General features: G+C 48.7%; 1 protein-coding gene across 1 annotated transcript in view; it reads left to right on the plus strand.

Annotated features, from left to right (window-relative positions):
* TRAPPC9 (trafficking protein particle complex 9) overlaps window positions 1-25,403 on the plus strand; it is a 727,471-nt gene that overhangs the window by 163,314 nt on the left and 538,754 nt on the right. Inside the window, 4 exon segments of the mRNA XM_011938129.1 lie at window positions 5,428-5,513; window positions 8,678-8,804; window positions 12,343-12,475; window positions 20,481-20,644. Of these exon segments, the coding sequence (XP_011793519.1) occupies window positions 5,428-5,513; window positions 8,678-8,804; window positions 12,343-12,475; window positions 20,481-20,644 (510 nt within the window).

Here is a 25,403-nt window from a genome sequence, read left to right on the forward strand (position 1 = left end):
TGTGTATGCATGTGTGTATGTGTGTATGCATGTATGTGTGCGTGTGTGTGTGTCCTGTGTGTATGCGTGTGTGAGTGTGTGTATGCATTTTTAAAATGCCATTTTTAGTCTCTTGATTCTGAAAGACACCCCAGCCTTGTCTCTCCTGACACTGCTTCTCTGCTCTGGAGAACACGAGGTGACAGGAGGCGTAGGCGCTGGGTGGACGTGGTGCATGAACGGGCAGGGCCTGATGGCGGCCCCATATGATATACTCCAGCGTGTGTTGCAGTAAGCAGGAGAGAGCTGTACAAATCCCGTCCTCGCTGTGTTTTGGGGACGTCGTTTTCTGGCCTCTTGTGGGAACTCCACCTTTCCTCTCTGGAGGGCGTCTTCTGAGCTCTGTGGGGATGGGCGGGCCACCCTCAGGGCTCCTCTGTCTCCCCTGGCCCGGGACTCGCTGTCCTACGAGTGCTGAGGCTCTTCCCCTGGGACCTTCTAGAGTCTCTGGCTGCTCTTTTCTGTTCTCATCAGGGTTGGTGATGAGCTATCTCCCCTACAGAACTTTTGAGAAAAGCTTCAGTCCTTTTGTTGAGAAAAACTTCTAGAGGTGATTTAAGAGACTGGAGGTGTAAGACTCCCCTTGTCAGGATGGGCCATGTGATTTGTAGAGCCCAGTGCAAAATGCAAACACAGGGCCTTTGTTCAGACATCACTAAGAATTTGAAGACAGCAACAGCAGAGCGTCCAACCAGATGCCAGGGCGCAGGGCCCTGTGCCACTGATGGCATGGATTGCAAGCCCTGCCTCTCTGCTTTTCCTTTTCAATCTTAAGAAGTTGTTGGCCGAGCGTGGTGACCCACGCCTGTAATCCCAGCACTTTGGGAGGCTGAGGCAGGTGGATTGCTTGAGCCCAGGAGTTCGAGAGTAGCCTGGTCAACATGACAAAACCCCATCTCTACACAGAATATGAAAAATTAGCCCAGGCCTGGTGGTGGGCGCCTGTGGTCCAAGCTACTTGGGAGGGTGAGGTGGGAGAATCACCTGAGCCCAGGAGGTTGAGGCTATAGTGAGCCAAGACTGCACCACTGCACTCCAGCCTGAGTGACAGAGCAAGACCCTATCTCAAAAAACAAATAAACAGACATTGCCGAGCATTCTTTTTATGAAAATTACAGTCTGTATTTGTTGAAGCGGGCTTAAGCAAACATCATCCAGTGATTCTTAAAACTATTTGATGCTGATGCTGCAGGCATCATTATACTCCCTATTTGCAGATAAGAAAATTAAGACTGAACGAATATAAGTACCTGCTCCAGGTCAGACAGTTTGTCAGTGACAGCCCCCAGGCGCCATGCCAGGTTGCAGGACTCGATGCCCAGGGCCTTTTCCCTTTATAATATGGCTTCTCACCATAGTAAGAAGTACCTGCTCATCTGGGCTGAGGACGAATTCAGTGGATGATGTAGGATTTTTTTCTGAGATATAACGGTTGTGTGGTAGGAAAGTGTAGTTTATATCCCATGGCTTCTAGTATCTTTTTGGCAGTGTACTGATCAGTGAGTGCTTGCCCAGAGGCTTGACAGATCCCATAACTTTAACCTAAATTTCCAGTCTCTCTCAATGAACCTTGGTGTATAATTGGGGGAGGTATCATCACAGCAGGTGGCATCGGGTCTTAGAGATGCAGAAACTCTTGAGGGCAGCGTTTGAGACCATTTTCCACTTTAACTGGGAATAGTTCCCGAGTCTTTGTGTGTTGGCTGGTGTGGCCATCATCTGAGCTACATCCATGCGAAGATGGCTGCAACAGCGGCCTCAGTGTGAGTGTGTTGGCTTGAAGGCCTTCTGTCATTTGTGATAGGTCTTTGTGGTGCTGCCAGGCTTGGTGCCAAGGTCAACTGCTGACCCAGAGGCAGCGTGGTGGCCTGGAGAGGCTGTGGCTGTCAGGTGGACTTGGGCTGCAGCCTGGCCCTGCAGCTCCCCACTGTGTGACTGTGGACAACTGATCACGCCTGTGTGGTCTGCAGTCATGCCCTCTGTGGAATAGGGACATTAGAAGCTGACACGGAGAGTAGTTCTGAGGATCAAGGGAGATAATGTTTCTAAAGTCCCTGGCAGCGATTCAGTAACATGTTTGGTAGCAGTTATATGCCCTGTGCTACGTGCTGGGGATGCATTGATAAATCAGGAGTCTTTCCCACCACGTGGGTTCATACAGTGTAGCAGAAAGAGACAAACTTGTCAATAAACGCTACCACCCGATGCTATGGGTCACAGATGACAGCGTGCACAGTGTGTCCCACAACAGGGAGGGCAGGGCCTGAGACGAAGGCATTTCAGAGATGCTAATTCTTGTGCCTTCCCACTACTTCTGGGACAAAATAGTGAGGAAGGGCCGCCACCGTGTGCTTTGACATGCTGAGGGTGGAAAGGGGTTATCTCCTTCTTTCAGCAAAAATCACTTTTCAGGCCGGGCGTAGTGGCTCACGCCTGTAATTCCAGCTCTCTGGGAGCCCAAGGTGGGGGGATTAGTTGAGGTGAGGAGTTTGAAACCAGCCTGGCCGACATGGCGAAACCCTGTCTCTACTAAAAATACAAAAAAAATTAGCCAGGCGTGGTGGCGCACACCTGTAGTCCCAGCTACTTTGGAGGCTGAGGCAGGAGACTTGCTTGGACCCGGGAGATGAAAGTTGCAGTAAGCCAAGATCACACCACTGCACTCCAACCTGGGTATAGAGTGATACTCCGTCTCAAAAAAAAAAAAAAAAGAAAAAGGCCGGGCACGGTGGCTCAAGCCTGTAATCCCAGCACTTTGGGAGGCCGAGACGGGTGGATCACGAGGTCAGGAGATCGAGACCATCCTGGCTAACACGGTGAAACCCCGTCTCTACTAAAAAACTACAAAAAACTAGCCGGGCGAGGTGGCGGTGCCTGTAGTCCCAGCTACCCGGGAGGCTGAGGCAGGAGAATGGCGTGAACCCGGGAGGCGGAGCTTGCAGTGAGCTGAGATCAGGCCACAGCACTCTAGCCTGGGTGACAGGGCGAGACTCCGTCTCAAAAAAAAAAAAAAAAAAAAAAAAAAAAAAAAAAAAATTTTTATGTAATCAACGATTTATTTTAGATTTACCCTTTAGTAGACATGGACCGTCTAAGTGTACATTATTTTTTCAGTACCCTAGAAAATGATTTTTTAAATGGCTTATTATCATCATCATTATCATCATGACCATGATAAGACAAGCAATTTCTTAATTGCCAGGCATTAGCCACTTGTTTAAAGAGAGTGACCTTCTTCATTTGTGGTGAGGAGTGGGCCGGGATGCTGACCATCAGTGGCCCCGGGCAGGCTGGGTGAGGCCGGGGGCAGATGGCGTGGGAGCATGTTGTGCTCTGGCCACTGACTTATATGAATGAGGGGGGCGAGTGAGCCCCCCACCATTGAAGGTCCTCAGAAGCTGGTGGGCCTAGAAAGTGGGGGGCATGGAAGCTGGGATGAGGAAAGGACAAGACCTGAGTTTCCGGAGTCCTGAGAGGTGAAACAGTAGGGTGAAAAGAGCGTAGGTTTTGGAGCCAGACAGACTGGAGTTCGAATTTCAGTTCTCTTGCCTCTCAGGACCATAGGACGGGCAGGCAGGCCAGCCTGTCAGGGGGGTTCTCCTTTTTTGCAGAACGGGCATAACATTTGTGTTACTGACATAGACTGTAGCCATTCACTGCATTGTCCAGAGGCTCAGATGAGTACATGGTGGTGCAAGCATTAGGGGAGCTGTTAGCTCACCAGGTGGACACTGTATTAATTCATGCAATGTCAACATGCCAGCTCTGGGTCAGATGTCATAGGTGTGGTGGAGTCAGTCCTCATCTCTTTGCAGGGTGCTTGGTGCAGAGTGTGTGGGAAAAGCTGTGTCTTGAGAACATGCTTATGAAAGCTCTGTGAAAGTTGAATAATTCTGGTCAAGAGACTTTCTCATCTGCTAGAGAAAAAGCCCTCCACCGCCCTGTTAGCCACGCATGTCTGCTTGGGATGCCTCTGAGTTCAGAGGCCTGAATCCAGCAGCTTCTCTCGCTTGCTGTGTGGTTCCTGGGCCAATTTATTACCCTCTTTGGACCTTGAGTGTTTGCCTTGCAGTGATAGGGGTTATCATACCTATCTCAGGAGGTCCTCATGCTGAGTAATGAGATAACTTGTGTGGAAGTGCCTCACACCTAACACATGCCTGCCACCTGTTGATTGATTCTGAAATTCCTTCGGGTTTGCCTAAGAGAGGATTGTAAAGGGAGGAGGGGTTGATGGAAATTGGGACAGATGCTGAATTAGCTTTCTGTGGCTTTGTAACAAATGACCACAGACTCAGTAGCTTAAAACAACACAAATCTACTTCCTCATGATTTGTGTGGGCTTCAGCTGGGTCCTCTACTCGGGGATTCACAGGACTGAAATCCAAGTGTCATCTGGGACTGTGTCCTCATCTGGAGGCTCAACTAAGGGAAGGGCCTGCTGTCATGACTCCTCAGGTGGTTCTTCATTCATTTCCCGTGGTCCCCGTTCTCTCGCCGGCTGTCTGCTGGTGCCGCTCTCAGCTCCCGGCTGTCTGCTGGTGCCGCTCTCAGCTCCCGGCTGTCTGCTGGTGCCGCTCTCAGTTCCCCGCTGTCGGCTGGTGCTGCTGTCAGCTCCTAGAGACTGCTCTTAGGCCCTTGCCGTGTGGTCCCCTCCACAGGCCCTCTAGGAAAGGCCATGGTCTCCTGTGAGGTCTCATCTGATTAGAACAAGTCCATCCAGGACAACCTTCCTTTTGATTAACTCGGAGTCAACTGATTGGGGTCCCAATCACATCTGTAAAATCTTTCCACCTTTTTTTTACAATACAGCCTAATCATCATATTCACACTGAAAGTGGGGATTACACCGTGCATGCACACCAGGTTGTGCACACCAAGGCTGGGGGTTTTGGAGGTCATCAGAATTCTGCCCCTGAGCAGGTACTGAACTGCAGTTGACCTGGGAGTGGGTGGGGAGGAGAAGCCCCTCTGCCCCCCCACAATCTTAGGGGAATAGAGCAAATCACACTCCATATTACTCACAAGTGACCCCAGTGCCATCTTCCTGTGTTGCCAGCCTCTGGGCCCCGTGAAGCACGGTGTGTCTTATGGCTCTGTACCAAGAACAGTGCCATCTGGACAGATGCTGGCATGAATACAGCCCGCTGAAGGTGACGACAAGCGCCATTCATGTGGCATCAAAGCGCTAGTGACGGCTGCCTTGCTTTGTTTCAGAGAAAGCTGGTGGAAAAAGCAGCTTGACTTACCCATCTCAAGATGATCATAGAGCCTGCTGCCTCGTTGAGAATATAAATTGCCAGAGGAATAATTGGAAATCATGTGGAAAGTGAAAAAATGCCAACGAATACATGGATTTGTTGACGTGTGTTTGTGTGTATTTTCTAGATTTCCAGTGGGTTCAAGGAGATGTGTGTGAAGTTCAGCTGATGGTGTATAACCCAATGCCATTTGAACTTCGGGTTGAAAACATGGTATGTATCACCCATCATTTGATCTTTCTGGGCTAACACACAAACTTCTCATTCAAGCAGGTTTTTACTTAATGTCTGAGGCACACATCTTATGATATGTGTCTCTTTTTATGTTTGTTTTGTCAAAGCATATAAGCTTATTGTGAATGAAGACCGTGTTTTGTTATTCCTGTGTCTTTAGGCTTGATTCTCAATACATATTTGAACCTACAAAGAAACCTCTGATTTGAACACATACTGAGCTTAGTTGATTGGGTATAAGATGTGAAATAATCATTTTGAAGCTTACATGAGATGAGTTGAGGTTGCAAAGTCCACGTTATGCCTGCTACTCAATGATATCGGCATTATTTTATCGCTGCAAGATGATAAGATGATCAAGGCCCCGGGGAAGAACAAGCTGTGGAATGGGAGGATAAATGACCACACCACCATCATCAGCTTTCTCTTGTTTTGAAATCCTGATATTCCATTTCTATGCTTTGTGTAGGGTGTGAAAGATTCACTTTGTAATCTCTTCTGTTGGAAATGCTTACCCAATTCTCTAGTCAGGGGGAAGGAGATTTGTATTGGCCCTCTAAGCTGATTCTATGTTTTCAGAACAGACCCTCCCCACACCAGTGTAGGTTCCATCCCTCGAGTCTTCTCTGCATTGCTGTGTGGTGCTGCTGTGTAACTTTTCAGCTGCACGCAAAGGATGATGATGCAAGAGTGGACATTGTCTTTTAGAGTTTTATGACTGGTGTTCAGGGTAAGAGGCAGGCTCTTCATGCAGGTATTTCGGTGAGTGCTCTTGCCACGCGTCAGGCCTCAGGCAAGGCCCTGAGGGGACAGAGATGGTCAGGCCCTGGTCCCTGCTGTGACTGTGATCAAGGCTCTGTTGGGGTGCATGAGGTGTTGCAGGCCTGATGTGGAGGGGAGTCTGCCTGGCCCTGGAGAGTCAGGGAAGGGTTCCTGGGACAGATGTGACAGTCTGGCCGTGAGTACAGGCTGAGTTGCAGCTTGCAACTCCTGGAAGCTCCTGGAGGCTCAGCTGGATGTTCAGCTTGTAGTCTTGAGGTGTACTTGGGAGGAGTGCTTCTCCTCCTATTGGGTGAGGAATGACCTGCAGTAGGATTTGGCTCAGGCCTTACCTGTGGCTTTCTGTCTCAGCCTTAGTAGGGAGAAGCAGTTTAGAGAATTTTTCCCAAAGTGGTTAAAGTATCAAATGCCTGCTGCTCTTTCTTACACATTTTTTTGTTTTTTTTTTTTTGGTCTTAAAATGTAGCTTTCATTTTTATCTGGTTTAAAAACAATATGTGCTTATTATAACAAATGAGGAAGAGCAGGGAATAAAATAAAAAGTACCACATGGAGATAGCCCACAACTCATGGGCAAAGTTTTAAAAATTAAATTAGGAAGTATTTTAAACATACCAAATGTTACAGGGAATACTACACACACGCATATCCACCATTCACATTTAAAAAATGTTCACAGTTGGCCATATTGCTTTAGCTATTTTCAAAGGAAATAAATGCCAATATATTTGCCTAGAGACAATTGGCTCCTCGGCTTCCACCCTTGCCTGCTACATCTGTTCCACACATAGATCATTTCACACCTTGGCTCCAAGTCCAGGCACTAAGTGTACTCACTGCCGAGAGAGTGGCTTTGCTTCTGGGTGCTTTCTGTAGACAGAGTTAGGAAAAGTCTGTATGCATATACACATACATGAGAACGCACATATATATCTAAGCCCATATGCCTACATATATGTACACATGTGTATATCCCTGCGTCTGCACCACAGATATGCGTGTAGCATCTGCCCTTGCTTTCCAGCACTTCTTCAGAGGGGTCTTGCCTTCCTGCATCCATGTGTGTCATTTCTTCCCGAGTGAGACTCGGGCTCCCAACATCAGCACATCTACTCAGATGCTCAGTCCTGTCCTATCTGAGATAGTTGCAGGGTAGCTTTGACCATACCACTGCAGAAAACCAACCCGCTAAGAAGAATCCAGGATTTCTTCCTTCTCCCAGGGCTTCTTTATCTCCGCAGTGTTCTGTAACTGTTGTGAAACCTTGCCATCATTTGTTCGGTTTATTCTAATATAGTTGATGGTTTTGATCGCATGTTAATGATATTTTCCCCAATTGTTTATTGCTAAACTATAGAAATAACTCCTTTTTTTTTTCTGACTGTATCACTTTGCTAACTGTACTAGAAAGTTCAAGTTTCATTGTAGGCTCCATAGTGTTTTCTATGACCCTGGTTTTGTTTTCTGTGAGTAATTGCCTTTATGCCTTTTCTTGCTTTTTCTTGCTTTCGTGCCCTGAGTAGGACCTCTATTACAATGCTGAGAAGTCCTGAGGGCCGACATACCTGCATTGCTTCCAATCATGGGCCACCATCTTGAGGCCAGGGAATCTGCCTGTCTTGTTCACTAGCAAGCTTAGTGCCTGTACTAGCAAGCTTAGTACATACTGAAATAAGTTGATAACTCATAGATGTATGGCAGGGATATTAACTCGTGGCATATTTCCACATTGTATTGATTGATTGATTGAGATAGAGTCTCAGTCTGTCCCCCATGCTGGAGTGCAGTGGTGTGAGCATTGCAACCTTAGCCTCCTGGGCTTGGGTGATCATCCCACCTCAGTCTCCCAAGTAGCTGGGGCCACAGGTGCGTGCCACCTTCCCCGGCTAATTTTAAATTTTTTTGTAGAGTTGGGGTCTCACTATGTTGCCCAGGTTGGTCTTGAATTCCTGGGCTCAAGTGTTCTTTCCACCTTGGCCTCCCAAGTGTTGGGATTACAGGTGTGAGCCACCATGCCCAGTCATGTTTTTATTTGTTTTTGTTTATAAATAAAATATTTTCTCTTTGTGTTCACATTCCCATTTGGTAAAATGATAAAACAAATATCAAACATACCGCAAACAGGGCTAAAACCAAGTGGATCTGTGGTTTATCGCCTGAGCACCCGCCGTGCCTACCGTGTTTAGGTGGTTTTGTGTTACACTGTTCGCTGTCTCTGAAGTTCTCTGTGGGTTTCTATAAAGACTGTTGGTCATTTTCTTCCAGCAGTTCCAGATGTGCCATAGCCAGTTCTTAAGGCGCATTTGGAACTGAGCGCACAGTGGGTTTGGTCTGGGCTTACGATGCCGCGTGGCTCGTTTTAGGGGCTGCTCACCAGCGGAGTGGAGTTTGAGTCTCTCCCTGCGGCGCTTTCTCTTCCGGCTGAATCTGGTCTGTACCCAGTGACGCTCGTCGGGGTCCCGCAGACGACTGGAACGATCACTGTGAATGGTAAGGAGAGTCCCTTCATGATTCCTGCTCAGGAGGGTCTGCTGCACCCTTGCATGGCCTCCGTGAGGTCCAGAGCCGATGGCCCGTCCTGCCAGTCCTAACCAGTTTGAAGATAATGAAGACCGTGTTTCTTCAGGAAGCATGAAAAAAACCTGTTCGTGAGGTGCAGGATGTGTGGTGGTGGGAGGGGTCCTTCCTGTGCTCTGACCCTACTGCCCATGCCCTTCCTCCCTCTGCTTCGTCTCCCTCCAGTGAGCCTTCCTTCCTCCTGCTCCTTCTGGCTGGAACTCCTCCGAGGGTGTCTACACACGCTGAAGCTCCGCCTCTGCAGGGGGCCTTTAACCCTCTGCATCCTGGACTCAGCCCTTTTCACTTCACCAAAACTCCTGTCACAAGCAGTATTTTTTTGGGCTAAATCCAGGGCCTACTTTTCAGTTTTTTTCCCCTAAATTCGCTCCTCAGTGCCCTTTGAGTCCCTGGCTGACCCTCCACTAGGCATGCCCTCTCCTCTGGCTGCTGTGAGCCTGCCCCTCTGGATGCTTTACCGCCTCTCTGGCCTTTCTATTTGGGTCTCTCTTGTCTTCTGCAGCCCACCCCTCTCAGCCAGGCCTTCCTCACACCCCACTTCTTTCCTTCCCCACCCCTCATCCTGTGTTCCCTGGCCCTGTTAACTCTTTCTCTTCCACAGGCTACCTTAGGTGATCCCACCAATGCCCTTGACCTTCCTGTCTTCCAGTTCCTCCAATGTGCAGATGATTTCCAGGGCTGGGCTTCTTCCCAGCCTGCACCTCCAGCCCTTCCCAGCTGTCTCCTGGGCACCTCTCATACAATAGGTGCAAACCAGAACTCCCTACCTCGCCTCCCCAAAGCTGCCCCTGCCCCCGTCAAGCCTCCATCTCAGCGCAGGCATCCCCATCAGCCATTTGCCCTAATGGGTTCTTGGGCATCATCCTTGACCCTCGTTGTCTGTCACAGCACCCCCACGTCCCCTCCCTCAGTGCTTCCTGAGAACTGCCACTTCTGTCCACCTCCACTGCCCCTTCCTGTCTTGCAGATTATAACTCTTCTAGGGTTTGTCAGAAAAGCATTGGGACTGGTGTTTTTGCCCTGGTCTTGCTTGCTAATAGACCCACTTCCCATCTGTGGCCCAGCAATCTTCCTAGTGCGAATCTGCTCCTGACATCTCTCAACTGGGAGCCTCGCAGCTGTCGCCAGGCCTTTGTTATCAAGGCCCGGTCTTTAAGTGTTGCTTTGGAGCCCACTGTGGTCTGGTGCCTGCTGGCCTCCGCAACCTCCTCTCTGCCCCTCTGCTCCTCCTTCAGTCTCCGAAGACTCTTTAGTTCTGGCAGTTTTCCAGGCTTTCTGAGGCTTTACCTGTGCCGCATTGAGTGCTTATCACCCTGGTTGGCTCCTGGGCTTCCCTCAGTCCTCAGCACAGGCTTCCCTTCCTCCAGGAGCCTTCCTCGGTGTGTGCTCGCTGGTCTAGGCCCCTGGTCGGTAGTCTCCTTCCTGACTCTGTGCGATAGATTCCTTGCTGGCCCTGTGTGTCTGGCTCAGCTGTAGCTCCATGCCTAGTATGGAGCCTGGCACACAGTGGTCTTCAGTATGTGTTTGTTGGCTGGAAGAGCAAACGTTTGCTGGAAGGGTGCTCCCTACGGGTGAGTGAGGCAGGTGTCATTGTAGGTGAGGGTGTGCTGCCCCAAGTGGGAAGATGGAGTGGAATGGCCGTGGGAGCAAATGACTCTGGGCATGGACCCAGTGGGGAGAGTGGGTTGGTCAGTGACCCTGAGGCTTGAAGGCTAACTAGGGACTATTCAAATGAATGGGGCTGGGCTGTGGGGGGAGTACACAGGGGGCAGAAAGAGAGTTCCAGGCAGAAAGAACAACGTGGTGGTAAGAGAGAACATGGTGCATTTGGGGAACCTGGGGATGGTCAGAGTGGGTGGTCCAGGCCAGGGTGGCAGGGATGAGACAGGCTGGAAGGGAGGCAGAGTGCCGACCTGGGGTCTTACACACTGTGCCAAAGGATGCCGGCTTTCTCCGGAGGGCAGTGGGGCTGCTGCATTCTTTGAAGAGAGATGTGGTCGGTTGGGCTGTTCAGAGCCATCCTCAGGATCCAGGACCCCTGTTGACATGGGAAGGACTGGAGGCAGGGACACCAGTGATCAAGCTTCAGCGATGACCCAGGAAGACAGGGACAGAGGTAGGCCCCATAGCCAAGGCCTGGCAGTGGAGCATAGGAGATATGAATAGATGAGAGAGGAGTAATGAGGAGTGAAGGGCTTGATTCCGAATAACATGTAACCCGTAGCTAGTATGTTCACAGATGAGGAGTCAGAGCCTTAACCACACACAGTTCTTAGTTGTTTATCCTGGGTCCACACTGGGGAGTGTCCATTTTTGGCCCGCTTTGGGAACGAAGTCGAAAGGACTGACCTCGTATTATCAGACATTGTAATGTACTATTTGTCATCAGACTTCTGGGTTGTATGGCAGTTATTTTAAGCAACGGGTAAGAAAAGGAAAACGGTTTAAATTAAGAATTGCAAAACAATGGCTGCTTAGCAGACCAAACCACGTCATACCAGGTTTTATAGAAAGGACATTAGTGCCGGATGTGGTTCTGGGGAGGAGAATGTTTGCCAGTTAAAGATGTCTTTGAAGAGGTATACTTTAGAGGAAGCGTGGCCGCTCTGAATGGGAGTTACGTTGATAGGGCAGCTTCAGGCTGGCAGGAGGTGAGCGCAGGGCTGATTGAGGCCGTGTAAGGTCCCTGATTTGCCCTTGAGGGAGTGCCTGCCTCTCCTTTTAGTATGGAATAGTTTCATATGAATGCAAAAATGGTGTCACCCTAGGCATCTAGCCACGGGGTATTGTTTAATTTTGTTATAGAGTGAATGTTGTTTATAGTAATTATCTTGTGAAATTTTGAAAGCCATTTTAAAGCTTTGCTTAAACAATTTCAAGTGCTTATCTAACCAGTGGCCTTTTTTTTTTTTTTTTTTAACATGGGAAATTTGCTAATCTTAAATTATGGTGCTTATACACATACAGCACATCTGCCGTTATCAGCAGCAGCTACAATAACAATTGGTTCGTGAACTTTCATCTTTCAACAGAAGGGTTTGAAGCATTTTTCAAATGCTCATTAAGTCACATTATGTCCTGGGAAATAATATTAACGTTCTCGTTTTAGAGATGGGTAAATCTGAAAAGCAAATGAGTAAAGAGGTGAGATACTGATTATTAAGGAGACATTTATGGTTTACAAGGACCTTCACTTATATAGTCTTTCATTTGGACCCAGGCCAGCCTTGTGAAACAGGAATGCAGATGCTGTTATCCTCCCCATCACCTACAAGGCCAGTGAGGGTCACAGGGTTGAGGGCGGGAGTGTGGGTGAGCGCCGGCGGGCCCTGGGCAACTTCAGAACTCAGGTCATCTGGAGAGGAGCCCCGTGCTCTTCGCACTGCTTCGGCCGTGGGTGTGAGACCCAAAGCCTTGCCAGCGGAGTGAAGATGCTCATTTTCTGTTCCAGGTTACCATACCACGGTCTTCGGCGTGTTCAGTGACTGTTTGCTGGATAACCTGCCGGGAGTAAAAACCAGTGGCTCCACAGTCGAAGTCATTCCCGCTTTGCCGAGACTACAGATCAGCACCTCTCTGCCCAGGTAGTGTGTCCGACGGTCGCAGACCAGAGCGGCTCTGAGGCATCGTTGGTTTTTTTGGTCCTCTCTATATATGTATTTTTTAATGGCACAAAGAGCCTGTAATTCTGATGACTAGAATATAGGTGAAGGATTTCTTTAACATAAGCAACATCAATATGCTTTGCTTAAAACGAAATAGAACAAACTTGACATCTCTCTTACCATGATCAGAACAGAATGTGAAATTAGCCTTGGAATCGTAATTCTTTCGAAAAACAAAATTAGGGAATTTAGGAATTCCCTTAAAAGTATAGGGAATTTTGGTCGGGCGCGGTGGCTCACGCCTGTAATCCCAGCACTTTGGGAGGCCGAGGCGGGTGGATCATGAGGTCAGGAGATCGAGACCATCCTGGCTAACATGGTGAAACCCCATCTGTACTTAAAAAAAAAAAAAAAAAAAAAAAAATTAGCCGGGTGTGGTGGCAGGCACCAGTAGTCCCAGCTACTCGGGAGGCTGGGGCAAAAGAATGGCGTGAACATGGGAGGCAGAGCTTGCAGTGAGCCGAGATCGTGCCACTGCACTCCAGCCTGGGTGACACAGAGAGACTCCATCTCAAAAAAAAAAAGTAGGGGGGGGATTTTAATTAAACTTTTATATTATATTATTTAATTAATTAATTTTTTGAGACAGAGTCCCTCTCTGTTGCCCAGGCTGGAGTGCAGTGTTGTGATCTTGGCTCACTGCAACCTCCACTTCCCAGGTTCAAGCGATCCTCCCACCTCAGCCTCCTGAGTAGCTGGGACTACAAGTTCCCACCACTATGTCTGGCTAATTTTTGTATTTTTTGTGGAGATGGGGTTTCGCCATGTTGCCCGGGCTGGTCTCGAACTCCTGGGTTCAAACAATCCACCCATCTTGGCCTCCCAAAGTGCTGGGATTATAGGTGTGAGCCACTGTGCTCAGCCAACTCTTATCTTCTAAGAAATACTTTTGATCTTATTTGTTTTTTAGCATTATAGGAAAACATAAAGAAGAAAGAAAAAGAAATCTCATGAGTCCCAGAAGCAATTAGTATATAAATTGTTGTGGTATTTCCTTCCAGTGTTTTATCCATCCTATTTAAAAATAAGTATTTGAATAGTTGAGATTACATGACATCATATATGGTGTTATAGGTTACTTTTTGCATAACCACATAATGTAAGCTTTTCTTCATGCTTTTACAAATTCTGGAGAAAATTCAATTTTAATTGCTTCAGCAAAGCGTATCATAAAGATATCTCAAAATTGCATACCCATTAATTTCCTTGCTATTGGAATTTGGGATGTTCTCAGTTTTTTTTTTTTGACAGAGACTTGCTCTGTTGCCCAGGCTGGAGTGCCGTGGCACAATCTTGGCTCACTGCAACCTCCACCTCCTAGGTTCAAGCAATTCTCCTGCTTCAACCTCCAGAGTAGCTGGGATTATAGGTACCCGCCACCATGCCCAGCTAATTTTTGTATTTTTAGTAGAGATGGGGCTTTGCCACATTGGCCAGGCTGGTCTCAAACTCCTGACCTCAAGTGATCTGCCCGCCTCTGCCTCCCAAAGTGCTGGGATTATAGGCACGAGCTACCACGCCCAGCCTGTTCTTAATTTTTGCACTTACGAATAACACTTAACGGATACCCTTTGGGCCATTTTTATCAAATGTGTCTTGGGATTTTCTGAAATGTTTTTAAAGCCCATTCATGTGTTTAATAGGCACTTTCATTTGCCAGTTGCTGTGCTGGGTGCTAGGGCTGTAGCAGTGATCATGACAGTCGTGGTCTCTGTCCTCATGGGAAGTTCTGTCAAGCGGGGAAATTGACAAGTCGCGGAATAATCACAGTGCACTGTCCTCAGGACTCTGATGGGGGAGGTCCCACGTGCTGGGGGAGGTCACGAACTCAGGGAAGAGTTCTTCCAGGAGGCAACACCAAGCTCGATGTGGGGGAGGGGGAACTGGTTGGGTACAGGGGCCGGCAGGGCGGTCTTCTGACAGAGGAAGGAGAGGTGGAGACACCGATGTATAATCGGGGAATAAAATGAAACACAGACAACATTTACTGGAAAGGGATCATAGATCTGAGTGTAAAAGCTGAAAGTATATAACTTCTAGAAGAAAATAAAGGAAAATGATCATGACCTTGAATTGGGCAGAGTTCTTTGATGTGACACCAAAAGCAGGATCCCTGGAAGAAAACATTGCAGATTGGACTTCATCAAAATTAAAAGCTTTTACGCTTCCAAAGATACCATTAAGAGAATGAAAGTTACAGACTGGAAGAAAATATTTGCATATTAAATATCTGATAAAGAGCTTATATTCACGTTAAGAACTCTTAAAACTTAATAAAAACAAGATGTACAACCTAATTTTAAAAATGGACAAGAAACATGAGTAGCTGTTTCACCACAAGGTATACAAATAGCTCGTAAGCAATCTGGAAGGATGGTCGACATCTTTAGTCTCTGGACTGGCACCACGTGAGGCTCCGGTTCACACCCGCTCAGGGGGCTCACAAGAGCAGGGCTGCAAGGTTTCGGAGACGCTGGACGCCTCATGCGAGGCCGATAGGGATGCTGATGGGACACCCCTTTTGAATACACATTGGCAGTTTCTTCAGAAGTTACACATAAGTTTACCGTATGACCCAACAATTCCACTCCTAGGTACCTGCTCAAGACAACGGAACACATATGTTGACACAGAAACCTGTGCGCAAGTGTTCCTAGCAGCATCGTCCACAGTCAGAAAACTGGAAAGGGCCCAGATGGCCGTCAGCTGGTGAATGGTCAGCAGAATGCGGTGCGTCCTTGCAGTGGAACACCACTCCGCAATGAAGGGACCAAGGAGCATGCGCCCCAGTGCAGACCCGCCTCAGAGGCAAGTTGCTGAGTGCAAGAAGCCAGATGCGAGAGGCGCAGAGCATGAGTCCTGTGATGTGAAACATCCAGAAAGCAGGTCTCTAGCGGCGGGACACAGCTCAGCGGCTGCCTGAGGCTGCCAGTGGTGTGGGGACTAAACTGATTGGAAGTACTCCTGTGGCATCTCTTTGGGGTGCTGCAAGTGTTTTAAAATTGGGTATCAGGCCGGGCCCTGTGGCTCACGCCTGTAATCCCAGCACTTTGGGAGGCCAAGGCCAACAGATCACCTGAGGTCAGGAGTTCAAGACCAGCCTGGCCAACATGGTGAAACCCCGTCTCTACTAAAAAAATACAAAAATTAGCTGGGCGTAGTTGCAGGCGCCCATAATCCCAGCTACTTGGGAGGCTGAGGCAGGAGAATCTCTTGAACCTGGGAGGCAGAGGTTGCAGAAAGCCGAGATCGCACCACTGCACTCCAGCCTGGGGGACAAAGAGCGAGACTTCGTCTCAAAACAACAACAAAACAAAACAAAACAAAAAAACACTGGGTATCAGTGATGTATAAATTTACCAAAAATGATTGCATTGCATACTTAAGCTAGGTGGATTTTATATCTCCACACACTGCTTAGAAGGATGAATTTTGGCAAGACTTCAGTGTTGGATGGACACATGATTTCCGCGGAGCCTGCCACCAGGACTTCCCGGGCCTGGACACTTCTGAGCCCATTAGCTTGAACAGCCAGACACGCAGACTCCCAGCTCTGGCTTTGGCTGCTGAATTCTGCCACTGCTGTCCGTAGAACTGTGGCAGCCAATAGGCGCTAGGCTAGGAAGGACAGCAGCTTCAGCTGCAGTTTCATGGCACGTGCTTACAGGCCTGTACAGAGCACCAGCCACCCAACAAAAGCTGGAGGTGAGCCCGGAGAGCTCATAAAGGAGATCGCGGCTCCGGCTCCAGCTTAGCGAGCCCCAGCCAGTGCTCCAGCAAAAGGGCAGGGGGTGGCTTAAGGCGAAGAAATGCTAAGGGCAGCTACTACCAAAAGGGAAAAATAACTTGAGAAGAGGTACTTTAACTTTGTCATTTGTCCTGCTAATAAGGCCTCCCTGAAGGTCCCTGCCAGCTGTAAAAGGCAGTGAAGAAAGCAGGTCCTCTAGCTGCTTCTCTTTGCCCACCCCACATTTTTCTCCTGTGTTTAGAATCGTTTCCAAAGATAATGCCTCTGACCCCCCATTTTTATTGTCCCGTGGATGCACTGTGACGGGGGTGCATGCATGCTCTGGTACCTCCTACCTCAAAACAAGAAGATGTGCCGCTGTCGGCAGCCACCACGGCACTGAGCCTGGGCCCTAGGGAGGAATGTGGATCCCAGCAGGTCCTGCTGAGGACCAGGGGCTGGAGGAGAGGGTCCAGTGGAACCGATTTGGAGTTAAAATGTTTGTTTTTTATTTCTTATTTTAAAACATTGTATATAATGTATATATTTTTCTAAGGTGACTTCCTGAAATAAAATGTGATTATTCTTTGAGTTTTGATTGTTATTAATCTAATATGAACATTCCAGTGACTTATTCATTAAATTTACTCATAAACATTTATCGACACCTACCATGTGCTTTAGGCCCTGTGCTATAGGACTAGCAATGAATAAAAAATGCAATGAATAAAAAATGCCCTCGACCTAGGCTGCTCCCCTTGTATGCGTTCACAGTCTGGAAGGAGGTACTCAGACTAACTAGAGTCGAATTTGCTGACTGGCCCTGTAATATAAAAACAAAGCAGAGGTTGACCCTGTCTTTGGGGTTCGGAAGGCTTCATAGAAGATGTGGTATTCTACTGAGCCTGACAAGATCCACAACACTTGGTCAGATCATCAAGCGTGGAGGAAAACGCAGAGGGAACAACGAGTCAACCAATCCAACAAATACAGACCGTGGTGCAGGAGAATTCGGTGCTGTGACGAAAACACAGCGGGTCAGATGAGATGAGATGTCCAGAAGAGGCAGGCCTTTAGAGACAGAAGGCAGGTCACTTTGCGAAGCAGCGTCAGATGGCGAGGCCTGCTTTGCAGGGAGCTTCTCAGGAAAGGCCTCTGCTGAGGAGACACGCAGAGGAGCAGAGCCGGTAAGCAGTGGGTGGGACGCGGCAGAGAGCATTCCAGGATGGGAGTCGGAGGCGCCCAGATGGAGCCTGGCGGGAGTGGTGCGTTGAGCACTGACAGTGACGAGGGCCGAGGTCAGGAGCAGGTGGCCTGATGGTGTCTCCTGTGGAAATGCGTTGTCCTGCCTTCTCCATGGCCAGGCAGCCATGCACAGGGTGAGGCTCACCAGGAGGCAGCCGTGAAGTGTGCAGCAGGCCACTCTGTCCCAGGCCCATTTTGATTACTGCTAGGGTGCTTTTCTGTGTCGCACAGTGGTTCAAGTTTGAGATGCTTATTAATTTGTTCAATACATACTTAGTGAGTACCTGCTGTGTGCCAGGTACCTGGCTAGGTAGGAGCTGATAATGCAGAAATAAAAATACTGTCACGGCTGGGCGCAGTGGCTCACGCCTGTAATCCTAGCACTTTGGGAGGCCGAGGCAGGCGGATCACCTGAGGTCGGGAGTTCGTGACCAGCCTTTCCAACATGGCCAAATTTCATCCCTACTAAAAATACAAAAAAATTAGCTGGGCCTGGTGGCATGAAGCTATAATCCTAGCTACTCGGGAGGCTGAGGCAGGAGAATTGCTTGAACCTGGGAGGTGGAGGTTGCAATGAGTGGAGATTGCACCACTGTGCTCCAGCATGAGTGACAGAGCGAGACTATCTCAAAAAAAAAAAAAAATTGTCCCTGTCTTGAAAAACCTTTTGGTCCAGTGCAGGGGTGGGGAGTGGAGAGCTACAGAGCTACAGGAAGGGCAGCTGAGCCCACAGAGTGCTCGGGGGACACAGGCGTGCCAAGCTTCAGACACTGGTGATTCCCCCCTGCAGTTCCTCTGCTGCTCAGACCCAGGGGCTGACTCATCCAACACAGACCACATATTAGGGACCATCTCCTTAAACAAGAGAGTCTCATTGGCATAGACCTTACTCCCACCTCCCACAGTTTGCCCATAGTCCCACATTGGAGTTTCTCTCTGCCAAGAAGCTCCTGGTCCCCATCTCCTCCTAGGAGACTGGACCTGACCTTTGCCCAACCTCTGCAGCCCCTCCTTGGGGGCCTGACCTTGGCTGGAGTGGGGTCCCTGCTGCCATCTCTTTAGTGCCATGGCCTGTTCAGAACTCAGCTCCTTTTCAGTGCCAGCCCGAGTCCCACCCAAGCTCCACTGCTCATGACAACTGGGACGCTGCAACTGGGACCGGCAGGGCCTGTGTCAGGTCCAGGCCCTGTGACTTTCCGGTCAAGCATTGTTTTGTTTTGTCTCAAAATCCTGTTGTTTGAGACACAAAATCCTGAGTCTTGGCCATGTTTTATTTTTTTCCTGATGCCTTCTCTGCAAATCCATATTGACTACAAACTTTTGCTTGAGAAAGGCTGCCTGCTAAAGGATGGGAAGAACCCCTTTATGGTAAGGACACAAATCCAATTTTCCTTCCTTGACAGAGGAAGTTTATTTCTTGACTCATGAACATTAAAGATACTTAAATTCCAAGGAGCTCACCTAGATTTATGATGCAATTATTTCACCAAGATTTGGTTTGGACGCAGAAGCTCCTCTGTCAGAGTCTGCATCTGGAAGCCCCCAGGAAACACGTGCCCAGCGCTATGAGCTTGGCTTGTGTTAAGCAGCATTTCTTGCCTTGGATGGCAGAAGTGTGAGTCTGGAACATTCTTTTCTGTCCTTCGGACCAAGTAGTGTGTGACACCAAGTGCTCCCACGGCATGGGAAGCAGATCGAACTCCAATTCTGTGCGCTGTGACCAGGAGCAGGGCCGGGACGAGCTGGGCATCGGAAAGACTGCTGGAGAGTGTTTGGGGTGGGGTGGTCCACAGTCCGCTTAATCGACTTCTTGAGCCATTTCTTATTGCACTAAGCACACGATGTTGGCTCAAGTATGTTGGACTAATTGTGGCTCTCTGTGGAAATCCTTCAGGGACAGGAAGAAGGTAGTGGGGTACTCAGGAAACCTTCAGGCCCCAGGAGAACATGTCGGCTTCCCCGCTCTAGCCACCTCCTCTGGCTGCCCCTTTGTTCTGTGGCCAGACTTCTCCAGGGAGCCATGTGTGTGTTTAACCTCACCTGTCACATGCCTCTATTTGTCGTCCGCTGGTGTTTGTCCCCATTGTGCTACCAGATATATTTTCTCTGTGATCACCAGTGACCTCCTTCCCAACCCACTGTTTGCAGCCTGTGGGTTGGGAAGGACACAACCAGGACAGTTAACGTTGTGGATTCAGCTAAAATCAGTAGAAGTCAGGCGAGGGCTTACAGGCTGAGAGCTTGAGTGCCGGAGCCTCAGGGAGGCCCTGGCCTCTGCGCTGCATGTTCATCTGGCTTGGCTGCGTTGGCCTGTCCTGTAGTCCAGGGCCTCACCTGACTGGTGTGAGGATGGAGCCCCACAGATACTGCCTGAGCCCAGAGCCTGGCCCAGCTGCCCTCGTGTGACACCAGGTGTTGGTGGGCATTCCTCATGGTTTGCACCTGTAGGAAGGGGTCTGTGGGACAGCCTCTCATTTCTCTTTGACCTCAGCTCTCATGTTATCAGCTGGAATGGTTGGTATACTTTTTCCTCTTAAATCTGTGGATTTTCCCAAGGCACTTCTAAGCATGACATTTTTTAGATTTTGAGAGAACAATGCCCTCATGGTTTATTTGAATCAATTCATTGTTTAATTTTTATCCTCCAAACTTAGTAATGAAGTATTTTTATGCTTCACATACGCATGAGAAATGAATGCTGAGTGAGGGTGTTCATGTTTATGACACACAAAGACCTGGACGTGTCTCATGAGGAAAGCATGAGGCATGTGGCAGCTCACTTTCCATTCCTGATAGTTGGGTACTGAACTCCATGTGTGAAGCCAAGATTTCGTAGCCCCCATTTCTGAAATGCATGAATGAGTATGGCGATTTTTCTGCCCGATGTGAGTAATTCTAAAATGGCCTGGCTTCTTCCTTATTTCTTCTTTAAATTTCTTCTTATTATTTTAGATCTGCACATTCATTGCAACCTTCTTCTGGTGATGAAATATCTACTAATGTATCTGTCCAGCTTTACAATGGAGAAAGTCAGCAACTAATCATTAAGTTGGAAAATATTGGAATGGAACCATTGGAGAAACTGGAGGTCACCTCGAAAGTTCTCACCACTAAAGGTAGGTATCGTGAGCAGCTTTGACCCTGGGAGTGTTTGGATTGTTTACTTGTAGAAGAGATACTTTAAATACTCCGTTTTCAGAGAATCTAAAAACTTTGTGGATTCAGTTAAAGTCACTAGAAGTCAGGCGAGGGCTTGCAGGCTGAGAGCTTGAGTGCAGGAGCCTCGGGGAGGCTTGGTGCCGTCATGACAGTGGGAAACCAGTTCTTCATGAAAGACACTCAGCAGAGGACGGCGGGACCAAGCACACACCTCTGTATCCCCAGTGCCCTTTCCCAGGCCTCAGCATCCATCAGCTACTCAGCAGAACTATTTCTTCAATGAATGGGAGAGAAGCATTAGCAGGCCTGGAAGGAGTCTGTTTGGGATCCCACCCGTAATGCATCCAGCTCATATAGTTTGGGGTCAGGGGACCTGTGTTGAAATTAGGACTTCACCATTTATTAGCTTAGCTATTTGCCCTTGGGGAACTGCTACTACTGTGCCTTGATTTCCTCTTGGATAAATAGGGGAGGTAGTATTTAGCACATACATTACAAGACTGAACTAGGGAGGTTGTGTTTGGCAGGACACCTGATGTGTCAGAGGCTAGTGAGTGCATTGATCAAAGGGGCAGTGTATTGTATAGGAGGAGGGAAAGGTATCAAGAGTAATATGTGGAAATAAAACTGGGTAATGTAATACAGTTAGAGAAATTGTAGACTAGTGAGACCAGACAGAGGATGAAAAAGGGAAAGCAAGTTAGCAGGCTTTTGGGGGTGTTTTACGTGCTTTTGACATATAGGTGAGATGAACCAGGCATACAATGGGAGTTTGACTGGTTCTGGTTAAGTTTCCAGTAGAGGATGTACTAATCACACGGTACTTCCTGGCAGAGGGCCCCCTCCCCACGCTAATGACATTCTAATGTGAAAAACCAAGTTTATTAGGGGTAGAGCCATAGACCCTCTGGTTAGTTCCAGCTTGAGGGAAGGCCCAGGGCTGAGCTTGGGGGAATTTGCAGGCAAAGAATTATGTCATGAGAGGATGAGTTTGGAGTGTATAAGAAAGGGTGAATTTGGGCTTGTACCACTCTGGAGAATTTCAGGGTATCTTGTATTCCCGTATTTCTTCCACTGATTTTGATAGAAATCTGTGTCTGTAGGAAGTAAAGCATGGAGCTTTGCATCTGTATTGTTTAACCCATTCTCCCGGTGGGTCCATGTCTGCCCTGGAAGGAGCCTTGCCCTGGGGAGTGACCCAGGCCTGTCCTTTAGTGATTTGTGTGCGTGGTCATGGGATGGGAGCCGTGGGGCAGCTCACCTTGTGTTTTTGCTCAGGAGGGCCAGGTGTGCCTAGAGCAGGGAGTGGGGGTGGAGCAGGAACACCTGTAGCTTCTCGGTGCACATTCATTTTATTTTTTCTTGTCTTGAATCCTTCCCTTTTTGGTGGGATTTTTTTTCCTTTTTCCCTTCAGTGCTAGTCACACAACATGGAATAACAAGTATATTTTTTATTGAGCGAGGCCATAAGTGGCAAATTGTTACATGCTAAATAGTTATTAAAAATGCAAGTCTGATGTGTTCATCTTACTACCTTGCCCCCGAGGAGTGGTTCTTGCACTCATCTAAGGCTTTGCTTCAGCCCTAAGGAGGTCACAGTGAGGTGGTCCCATCCCCTGGGAAGCCAGGGCCCAGTATAGAACCTGCTGGCAGTTGTTAACTTGGCATGGTTTCTGCACAAAGATGGCAGAAGAGTAGCATTTTTATTCTACTCTTTCTCTTGAAATCTCCCCCGAACAACAAAGTATGAAGAAACAGTGAAAATAAAACCATTCCCTGTGAAACAAGGAAATCATTTCAACCCCACGCAACAGAGCATCGGCTACAAGTGTCGTGGAAGCGGGGTTAGAGGGAGGGCGAGAGTGGAAGTGGGACTCTGGGAGGACTAAGGGAAAACTGTTCCCCGAGAGTAGGCATCACAGCACCCAAAAGTACCCCAACAATGAAAGCCAGGCAGAGGGGCCTGGGCAGGTGCCCAGAGCAGCGGGAATGCAGAGGGATTACCTTTTCTGTGCCAGGTCTTTGGCCAAGAGAGGGGAGGCCGGGGTGGGAGGGGAAGGAGGCGGTGGACCTCACTGATCACAGAACCGGTGTGTGAAAGGCTTCACTGCAAGCCTCACTTGCATTTTCAACAATAAAAACATGGGCGGCCTGCCTCTGGGATAAGGGAACTAGTGGCATAGCAGCCCAAGCCAAGCTGGATCACAGCTGTCGGGGCTGTGTCCCTCCTTGTGTCATTCCCAGTCCAGGCAGGAGACAGGCCACACCGGAACAGAAAGAATCGCTATGAACAATGGCCGACAAGTGCGAAGCATTTGAGAGGCAAAGATAATGTAAAGCAACAGGAGGTGTGAGGAGGGAGGCAGCTCCTGCCCTGTGCCGGGGCAGCCTGTGAAGAGGTTGGACTAGTGTGGCCTAGAAGTTGAGAAGAAGTACCCAGGAGCGGCAACTGAGACCTCAGGAGTGGCCCGACTCCGGTGCTGGAGTCTGTGAGCTCGGGGCATCTAGACCTCTGGGGAGGGCACCGTCTGGCCCTGCTGTTCTGTAAAATAACACTAAGAATGGTACCTACATCTCATTGATTTAACTGAGAATTAAATGAGATAATATGTGTGAAGCGCTTGGGACAGTGCTTGGCGCATAAGCACTCAGATTTGTTCTCACACAAGTTACTACTTGCTGTGGTTTAGGTGTGTGTCCCCTCCACCTCTCATGTTGAAATATCATCCCCAGTGTTAGCGGGGGGCCTGGTGGGAGGTTTTGGGTCATGGGGGTGGATCTCTCATGAATGGCTGGGTACTCGTCTCATGGGAATGAATGAGTTCTCACTCTGTTAGTTCTCATTAGTGCTGGTGCCTCCTCCCCTCTCCTCCCTCACTGTGTGACCTCCGGCTCCCATTTTGCTCTGTGCCATGAATGGAAGCTTCCTCAGGCCCTCACCAGAAGCAGAGGCCAGTACCATGCTTGTACAGGATGTGGAATTGTGGGCCCAAATAAAACCTCTTCTCCCTGTAAATTAGCCAGCCTCAGGTATTCCTTTATAGCAGTGCAAAATGAACTAATGTACTGCTACTGTTGCCACTACTGCCACCACAACCACCAGTATCGCCACTGCCACCACCACCATCACTACTACTATCATCGCCACCACCACCATCACAATCATCACCACCATCACCATCATCACTACCATCACTATCACAAACATTATCACCATCACCACCACCATCACTACCACTATCATCGTCACCACCACCATCACCATCACTACCACTATCACCATCACCACTACCATCACTACCATCACCATCACTACCATCACTGTCACTACCATTATCACCACCACCGTCACCATCACTACCACTACCACCACCACCACCACCAACACCACCACCGCCGTCACCATCACTACCAATATCACCATCACCACCACCACCACCACTGTCACCATCACTACCACTATCACCATCACCACCACCGTCACTACCACTGTCATTATCACCACCACCCCTGCCATCACCACCACCACTGCCATCACCACCACCACCATCACTGCCACTGTCATTGTCACCACCACCATCACCATCATCACCACCATCACCATCAACACCACTATCACCATCACTACCACTATCACCATTACCACTACCATCACTACCATCACTGTCACTACCATTATCACCATCACTACCACTATCACCACCACCACCACCACCATCACCATCACTACCACTATCACCATCACCACCACTGTCACTACCACTGTCATTATCACCACCACCACTGCCATCACCACCACCATCACTACCACTGTCATCATCACCACCACCATCACTATCATCACCACCATCACCATCACTACCACTATCACCATCACCACTACCATCACTACCATCACTGTCACTACCATTGTCACCATCACTGTCACCATCACTACCACTATCACCATCACCACCACCATCACTACTACTACCACTATCACCATCACCATCACTACCACTATCATCATCACTACTACCATCACTGTCACTACCATTATCACCATCACCATCACTACCACTATCACCATCACCATCATTACCACCACCACCACCATCACTACCACTATCACCATCACCACCACCACCACCATCACCATCACCATCACTACCACCACCACCATCACCATCACTACCATCACTGTCACTACCATTATCACCACCACCATCACCATCACTACCACTACCACCACCAACACCACCACCAACACCACCACCGCCATCACCATCACTACCAATATCACCATCACCACCACCACCACCACTGTCACCATCACTACCACTATCACCATCACCACCACTGTCACTACCACTGTCATTATCACCACCACCACTGCCATCACCACCACCACCATCACTGCCACTGTCATTGTCACCACCACCATCACCATCATCACAACCATCACCATCAACACCACTATCACCATCACCACTACCATCACTACCATCACTGTCACTACCATTATCACCACCACCGTCACCATCACTACCACTATCACCACCACCACCACCATCACCATCACCATCACTACCACTATCACCACCACCACCACTATCACCATCACCACCACTGTCATTATCATCACCACCACTGCCATCACCACCACCATCACTACCACTGTCATCATCACCACCACCATCACTATCATCACCACCATCACCATCACTACCACTATCA

Source organism: Colobus angolensis, unplaced genomic scaffold (genome assembly GCF_000951035.1).
Source record: "Colobus angolensis palliatus isolate OR3802 unplaced genomic scaffold, Cang.pa_1.0 Scaffold17, whole genome shotgun sequence".
In the NCBI taxonomy this organism is placed as follows: Eukaryota; Metazoa; Chordata; class Mammalia; order Primates; family Cercopithecidae; genus Colobus; species Colobus angolensis.